This window comes from Melanotaenia boesemani, chromosome 20, assembly GCF_017639745.1.
Source record: "Melanotaenia boesemani isolate fMelBoe1 chromosome 20, fMelBoe1.pri, whole genome shotgun sequence".
In the NCBI taxonomy this organism is placed as follows: Eukaryota; Metazoa; Chordata; class Actinopteri; order Atheriniformes; family Melanotaeniidae; genus Melanotaenia; species Melanotaenia boesemani.
The window spans coordinates 3,658,349-3,666,960 of NC_055701.1; the positions used below are offsets into that span (position 1 = coordinate 3,658,349).

The 8,612-nt window shown below is 43.7% G+C and overlaps 1 protein-coding gene across 7 annotated transcripts in view; it reads left to right on the forward strand.

Annotated features, from left to right (window-relative positions):
* The window catches only part of myt1lb (myelin transcription factor 1-like, b), a 132,058-nt gene that overhangs the window by 112,143 nt on the left and 11,303 nt on the right, over positions 1-8,612 (forward strand). For 2 of the 7 annotated variants that reach the window (XM_041971354.1, XM_041971356.1), the window contains exons 11-16: positions 2,130-2,360; positions 5,150-5,271; positions 5,713-5,775; positions 6,459-6,527; positions 7,707-7,769; positions 7,907-7,990. In XM_041971354.1, the coding sequence (XP_041827288.1) occupies positions 2,130-2,360; positions 5,150-5,271; positions 5,713-5,775; positions 6,459-6,527; positions 7,707-7,769; positions 7,907-7,990 (632 nt within the window). The remainder of the gene's footprint in view (positions 1-2,129; positions 2,361-5,149; positions 5,272-5,712; positions 5,776-6,458; positions 6,528-7,706; positions 7,770-7,906; positions 7,991-8,612) is intronic. The other 5 variants (XM_041971360.1, XM_041971361.1, XM_041971355.1 and 2 more) reach the window with 4 other exon arrangements.

Genomic DNA, 8,612 nt, shown 5'->3' on the forward strand with positions numbered 1-8,612 from the left:
GGACAATGGAGAAGAAAACCTCCAGCAGAACCACAACCAGGAAGGAAAACCTCCAGCAGAACCACAACCAGGAAGGAAAACCTCCAGCAGAACCACAACCAGGAAGGACGACCATCTGCCTGGAGTGGTTAGGGGTGGAGAGGGTCAAAAGCAGTATAACTCTACACTGGGAATACCTGCTGAGAAAGAAGAAAAGCAACACAAATTATTGACAAAAACAACGTCAGATATTTCTACACAGAGTAAAGAAAGCAGAGAGGAGCCCAGTGCATTATGGGATGTCTTCTAGCAGCCTCAGCCTATAGCAGCAGGACTAAAGGGTGGATCAGGGTCACCAAGCCAGACCTGCTATAAGATTTATTAAAAGTGAAAGTTTGAACAACATGGGCCAATCAGAGAGCCTAACAAACTATCTGAGGTGCTTTCAATGCAATTTTAATGTGTTTCTTCTGCCTTCCAGTTAGAAAGTATCCCAATTTCCAGACTATGAAATTTTGTCAAGTGGTACATGCATTCACACTCCCAATCATAACGTTCAGTTCCACATAAATTCCCTCATTTCAGCTCATGCATGACCTTTGAGCAAAAACTGTTCATCAGAAGTTGAAGACGTTTTTTAGCCTAATGTGATCACCTGAGTCCCGTCAAACTGCACCAACAGACACATCCCTACATTTTTATTTTGGGGTGTGCAGAAGTTTCCTGGTCAGAATTAGAAAGTGACCTCTTCCAGGCTGGCCCTGTTACACCAGGCGTTGCCATAACAACAGAGGTCAGAGGTTACTGGAGGGCCAGATCCGGAAGGAGCGGTCTGTTAATTTGATGTGAAGGGGTGGGCCACATTAACTGGACGGTGACACGCAGTAAAACAGCTGACGAGGAGAGGGAGGCGGGTCGCGGCCGTGCACGGCGAAGAAAGAGCCGCCGGATCTGTTCTGCAGCAGTCTGACCTTTATTCAACACAACTCCCGCCTTTTCTGCTTGTCTTTCGCCCTCTTTTTTTAAACTAAAAACATAGCGGAGCGACACCTGCTGAACAAAGGTTAAGGCTTCATTTTTTTATTTGCATCATTAGCAGCATCTCCATGATTTCTTTTTTCCTCACCTTTTGTTTTATTTTTCTTTAGGCCTTGTTTCAGCCACAGTTGTTGCAGTATTCATGCCCGGTCTTAAATCTATCACCATGTGTGTTTGAGTCAGTGCGCCTCGCAGAGGTTTTGGCTTTAGACACCAGGAGAATCCACCCCTAGGGACACTGTCGGCCGGAATTAGCGTTAAAGCGGGCTTTCCTGCTCATAAAAACACAAAAGGGAGTGAAGAGAGGGAGAGGACACAACAACATGCAGATGCCCAACAAACCCAAACATGAACGTGGTCAGTGAAGCCAACCTGGATGCGGCCCACTTTGTTCCAGAACAATCCACAGTTCTGCCTCTATTTTTGGGTCTGCAGCAGTCAAGTTGGAGCCACTGCTGCTCATCACTGTTCCCAACCCCACCCCTAACCTTCAACTCCTGCCACCCCCCACCGCTACCCCATGATGTCCACTCACATTAGGTTCACACACACTCACACACACTTCTGGCTGCACAGCACAAACCACAGAGGAATGGGAGGAAAGAGAAAGACAGAGAGAGACAGAGAGGAGGGCTTCACAGAGGGATGCACTCGTCCTTGAGGACTGATGACCTCCTCTTGTTCTGACCCTCTTATGAGCGAACGTTGTTACTCTACACTGCAACTATCCGATGCTTCTTCTTCTTCTATGGCAGACTTGGGCACAAAAAATATTAAATATTGTCTCATATATTTGAACTGCAGGTTTTCTTGATCCATCTTTCCAAGTACTGAAAAGTTAAAAATTAAAAGTGTACTTCTGTGGCATGCACCATGTACTCAGTTACCGCTTTGCCTGGTGCTGATCCAAGAAGATGAGCATGTTTGACTGCTATTTAATCAGAAACTCTCTCTGTCTTTTATCCCTTTCTCTCCATCCCTGCCTCCTTATGTTCTGTACATCCCCCTGTCCTTCCTCATAATCATCTGACGTAAAACACACTCATCTCCTCCACTTTTACCTGCACACACACACATATGCAAAAAAACAAACATCGCCATGCACCTTCCAGAGTCCCGGTCTAGATGTTGATGAGAACGGTACGTTGGACCTGAGTTTGAGCAAGCGTCTGTGCAGCGGCGGTGCAGGGGACTCGGTGCTCACGCCTCTCGAGCCCATGTCCCCCCAGCGGCAAGCCGCCCTGCTGGGCTCCCGCTGCTACGGCATGGGGGACGCCGCAGACTGCTGGGACCTGCCTGTAGACTACACCAAGATCAAACACATAGACGAGGACGAGAAAGAGGTAAAGGGGAAATAACAAGGACAGCATTGAAAATTCACTCAGCTACTGTGGGATATTTGTGGCCAGATTAGGAAGAAATTATATGCAGTTTTCTCAGGAGGGAAGGCAGATTACTGCCCTCACTTAACGTCTTTAACATTCTGCAGAATCTACTTGAATCATCTTAAAAAGAAAGAGTAATTTTAGACTGTATGAGGTCCATTTTGTTTCAGATAAACCAATAAAGCTCCTGATGCTCCTTCACAAAATTACTCTCCCAGTGCAGGGATCAGGTAGAAATGATAAGCGATGAAGAGAAGAGTGTTGGCATTGATTATGATTATACAGTGGTAGTTGCAGCTTTGGTGGCTGATAGAGCGTACAGTTATACTGTCTGTGTAATGTGTCTCAGCCCAGATTATCTCCCTCCAGCCATTAATTCAACACAGTGTCTCCAAGTCAAACATTTGCATTGTCTTCCACGTTTTCTACCTCTCTGTCTGACTCACCGCTTTATTTGGAATCGTTAGAAAGTCTTAGTAGGGTTTTTTTAGTGGAAAGTAATGAATCTGCATGTTAATTGATGTCAGCGTTGGCGTGCACAGAGTTATCTGCTCTGTTTGTGCCGTGCTCTCTGCATGCTGGCTTTCTGTTTTTACATTTCACTCTTCTCCAAAATGAATTATGCAAAGTGGCACCTTGGGAGGGAATCGGAATAGCTCGTCTCATCAAAGAACTGCTGGAAATCAATGCAGCACTGCTGGGTGCGCCTGTCGGAGTGCACAGGCGCATGCATGTACAGTACATGTGCCTATTTTGCTGTGTGAATATTCATAAGCATGTGTGTGTGTCTGCACCTTCATCTCTGTGGGAGGTGTGTACATGCCTAGCCTACTTTTTGCTCTGCATCTCTGTATGTATGCATGTGTCCATCTCCTTCCTGCTGTCTGGTAGCATCACGCTCTGACACAGCTTTGAGTTCAGGATAATTTGGGCTGTATCTGGGCCTCTCTCTCTCTATGGGCATTACTGTACTTACACTGTAAAGCTTGAAAGAAAGGAAAGATGATTTGCATCAACTACTGTCGTGTCCTGGCTGCATAGACAGACAAAGCGCAGCCTCACAAAAAAAAAAAAAAAAGCCAAAGCCAGCAACACTCTGACTCCACGCCACAGTGCCATCTAGTGGCTGCCGTCTTTATTACAGGAGGCAACTTCCTGAATGATCTATAACAGGGCTACTCAATTCGGTCCTACGAGGGCCGTAATCCAGCAGGTTTTCCATGTATTCCTGTACCAACACAACTGAGTCAAATTAATGAGTCATTGTGTAGAACCTGATTGGCTGTTAGAGCCACCTAATTTGACTCAGGTGTGTTGGTGCAGGAATACATGGAAAACCTGCTGGATTGCGGCCCTCGTAGGACCGAATTGAGTAGCCCTGATCTATACTAAACACACACAAGCACTGTGTATGTAACCATGAATGAGCATCTATATATCATCCAAGCAGATCTGAGGCTTTATTTCCTCTCAGGTATTTCATTTTTTAGCTTTTTTAGTCAGAGACAGCTTCACGGTTGTATTCAAATTGACTTCATATACAGCCAGGAAAACAGCAAATATGTGCAAACATCAATATAAGAACCATACGAGGTAGAAGGAAGGAACAGATTCTGTCAAATTCTAATGAGGTTAAAAGTGAATATTTAGTTTTATTCTACATGAGTCTGAACCTTCTTAGAGAAGCTTTCCGTCATTTCTTAACGTAGTCTCCAGGAACAGTTCTCCAGGCTTCCTGAAGGACTTTCCAAAGCTCTTCTTTGGATGTTTCTGCCTTTTGTTCCGTTCTCTGTCCAGATAATCCCGCACTGCTTCAATAATGTTGAGGTCTGGGTTCTGGGGAGGATCCATCCCTCCAGCAGACCTTGAGGTCCAGGTTCTGGGGAGGATCCATCCCTCCAGCAGACCTTGAGGTCTAGGTTCTGGGGAGGATTCATCCTTCCATCAGACCTGTTTCCACTGATTTTCAATCTGTTTCTTGTGTCGTGTGGCATACATCAGCCTTAGAATGGCTTTTTAACAGCCAGCCTTCCATGGAGACCAGTTTTGATGAGGCTTCAGCCAACAGTAGATGGATCAATTTAAGGTCTAGATGCATCTCTCAGGTCTTGGTTTAGGTCTTTGCTGGATTTGGTCCTATTTCTTCAGGACATCACTCTCAGATGCTGTTCATCTGCTGTAGATATATTTATAATAATTTTTTTACTTCTGACTCATAGTCCTCTAAAAATGATCAGGTAAAGATCAGACCAAAGGTGTCCACGTTGGTCCTTGAGGGCCACTGTCCTGCAGATTTTTCATGTGTTCTTGCTCCGACACCCCTGACTTAAATGAGATAGATCCAACAGTCCATTAAGCACAATGTTAAGCACAATGACTCATTGATTTGAGTCAGGTGTGTTGGAGCAGGGACACATTGAAAACCTGCAGGACTGTGGCCCTCATAGGACTGGAGCTGGACACCCTGGACTAGATGTGTGAAAAAGAGTGAAAACTTTGAAAGACCTTCAGAAAACCTGGAGAACTATTGATCAAGATTGCTTTCGAAGATAACAAAGTCTGTATGCTGGGGGAAATATAACGAATAAAACTTTTGCACAGATCTGCAGGCGTAGATAAAGATAAATAAAAAATGCATCCAAACCTTCAGATTGTGGCGTACATGATAGCATATTGTAGTATCTCATGATAAACATAATTTAAACCCTTTTCCTCTCTTTCTGTCTTCCTTCTCTTCCTGACTTCAGCCTGACGACCTGGATCCCTTCCACGACCTTCTGGAGGACCGCTCCTACACCACGGACGTAAACATGCCGAGCCCCAAGCCCAAGTACGCGCAGTGCAAGGAGAGTAAGAAGGACCTGATAACGTAAGAGCACCCACCTGCCTCGCCCCATTCATGCTCTGCTTCCCCCCTCCGTCTCATTTCTTTCCTCATCCTTCTCTTCTGTAAGCCACCCCTCTTCACCCCTCCCTCCCCACCCGGTGCTGCTGGCAGTGGCTTGCTATCTGAACTTTTATCCATGTGTCCACCATGATCTCAAACCTGTGAGCCTCAGCTGCTGCCTTCATCATAATTTCCCTTTTTTGATGTTTTATATTTAATCCAAACATTTCCAGCTGTCATTCCACATCGATCGTAGCTGATCTCAGGAAGCTCGATGCTATTCACAGACAGTGAAGCTAAACTGGAAACAATGAAAACCAACAATAAAAAAAATCTGAAACGACCCCCTTTTTTATCTGTAATATTCTCATTTTCCTCTCCTTCCCTTTGGGCTTATAAATCTGTCTATTTTTCCGGTGGCAGATGTCCCACACCGGGGTGTGATGGAAGTGGTCACTTGACGAGCAATTTCGCCTCACATCGAAGGTGTGACTTCCTTTTCTCCTGGTGGATTCTAAGTCTATTTCTCTTTATTGTTTTCAGCTTACCTCAACTATGCTGTCAAACATCTGCAGGCAGGATGTCTCTCTGATGTGTTAGCCCTTTGACTATTGGCATGCAAGAAGCAGGAGTATCACAGAATGAAACTAAATTAATTAAAGATTGGGTACATGCTAATTTTTGAGCTAAACCCTGGGATGAAGTTATTTCTCAATGGGCCGTGTGTAAAGCCTTTTAAGCTGATGTTATTCAGTCCTCCTGGCCCTTCCCTCAGCACAGTGCAGACTGTGCATTTACCATTCAGAGCAAGAAGACTTAAGCAGAAGTGCTGAGTGTTGCAGTGTGAGATGAGTCTGCAAGGATTGAATGATGTCAGACGCAGCTGCTTCAGATTTCCTGTGAACAAGCTCACGATTCCAACAAAGTTTTAGCACCCATGTGTGAACTATTCCCTCAGCTCTTATGGATGGGATACTCAGAGGGTTAACGGTTTTTAATCAGCTGCCTGCACCTGCATCATGGCTTTCTTACATTTCCTGGTTGATATTTTATTCATGCATGTGTTTGGAGTTCAGGCCGACTGTTGGGCGTTAGAGTGGTTGAAGTTCTTTTTGAATAATATTGTGGTGATTTTGGTGAAACTAATGTTCTGCTGGTGTATTTTTCAGTCTCTCAGGTTGTCCTTTAGCTGACAAAAGCATTCGAAGTATGCTGGCCAACAATGCACAAGAGCTCAAGTAAGACCTGAGATCAGTCACTGATTTGTCTGTTTTTTTCATGGATTTTTATTGCATATCAATCCGCTGTTGAAAATAGTCCCCCCAACAATAAACTTGCCTGCAAAACACCAGAGAATATGTCACTTCTTTTGTTTTAGTTCATTTTTTAACAAACTTTATTGATGTTTATTTAATATTCTATGGATAATATTTGTTTAATTGGCCCAGAATTAAACATCTATGTATTCGTCCAGGCTTTTCTATCTCTAGTTAACATCGTCTCAGGGAGACGTGATTTGTAAATTTCAGTGGTCAGAAAAGGAAAGAAGGAGCAGCTTCCTGCCATTTTTCATCCATCAGCTGTAAAATCAGAGCTGACTGGACCTTTTCAGAGGCGCAAGCTAAAATGAAGCGTTTTAGACAAAAGCTGCTTCAAAACTGTAAAAAATGGTGAGAATAGTTTGTTCTGCTTCGGCTATTATAACTAAATTTTGAAGATATTTGGTTTGAGACTCTAACATAGGAGGAAGGTTTACACTACATCCTTTAATACATATAAATAGAAAAGTGTTCTTTCAGTTTTCTTCACATGATGTAAAAATGTTAAAGCTCAACATACAGAATGTGGTTCGCTCTGTTTTAGTTAAAGAACGAGTTGTTTTTCAGTTATGTGTCTGATTAAGCTCAGGAAGAAAACATTTGGGTATTTTAGCTGTTTTTTTATGTGATTTGATCATAAAAGAAGTGACTGTGTTAAATCAGCCTCATAATGATCGCTGGATCCTCAGATCAGATGGAAATCAGATCATGGCAGAATTTATATCAGCAAACACTGAATCAGTGCATTGTATTGTGTTTAAACTTGTCATTTACACCCAAAATGGGCAGCTAGCTGATGTTTCTCCAGCTTCTCCCACATATTTATCATGTATTTGTTATGCATATGTTTATACATTTGTATAATTTACAAATATTTATAGAAATTAATATTATTAGTAATTATTTATGATTTCTCTCAAGGGGATTTATGAAGCATTTTTCATTTCTTTTGATCTAAAAAGTCAGTTTATGACTAAAGGAAAGGCAGCAGTAGCTCTCAGACTGTAAATGGGTCATAACTAGAGCTTATATATATTAACCTGCAGACAGCGTGTTTCCCTTTAGACCCTGAGCCCTTTCTTGTGTTTTCTGCCCCAGGTGCCCGACACCAGGGTGCGACGGTTCGGGACATATCACTGGCAACTACGCCTCACACAGAAGGTACGGATCTAAATCAGCCGACTCGCACGAAGCTTCCCTCCGTGTTTCTTTGCAGAGAAGATCTATATAAAGATGTTACTTTGCTTTAACTTTACACTCACTCTTTCTCACATGGTAACACTGTCATTTATCTGCAGTCTTTCAGGGTGTCCGCGGGCCAGAAAAAGTGGGATAAAGATCATCCACAGTAAAGAGAATAAGGAGGACCAGGAGCCCATCAGGTACAGTAACGACGCTTATCATCAGTCTTCTGTGCTGCTGTAAAACCCTGAGGCTCAAACTTCCTCCTGCAACCACCGCTGCTAATGACATGTGACTTTTTACTTCTGGTTTTGAACAATGCTGCAGGATTTCTGATCAGTCCTGCGGTCGGTGTGTGTCCGAATACGTGACATGCTTTCCTGTAAGCAGGAATTAGTCAGTTCCAGCTCTGGTGGAACAGATGTGCCATGAGTTGCTAAGGTGTAGGAGGAACTCCAGAAGTGGTTTAGACGGGAGGAGGCTCTGCAGTCTCTGGTGAACTCCTGCAGACTCACCAGTAGAGAAAGACAAAGAGGCGAGCAGAGAGGAGAGATAGAGGCAGAGAGAGATTGATTGACTCTACCTAAATCCCACAATGGGCCTCTGTGGCCTCAGCCCTGCAGCTGCATTGATTTCTCTGGTGGTGCAGAGCACAAACAACACACTTTGTCCATTCTCCAGCTTGTCATTCTGCTGGATTCAGAGGAAGGTTTGTCACAGCAAACCGTGTCAGGATCTTCTCTTCATAATAAGATGACTGTTTATAAACCTGACTCATGAGATCAAAGAGTTTCAGTTCTGCAGAAAAGATAAAAAGTAAGA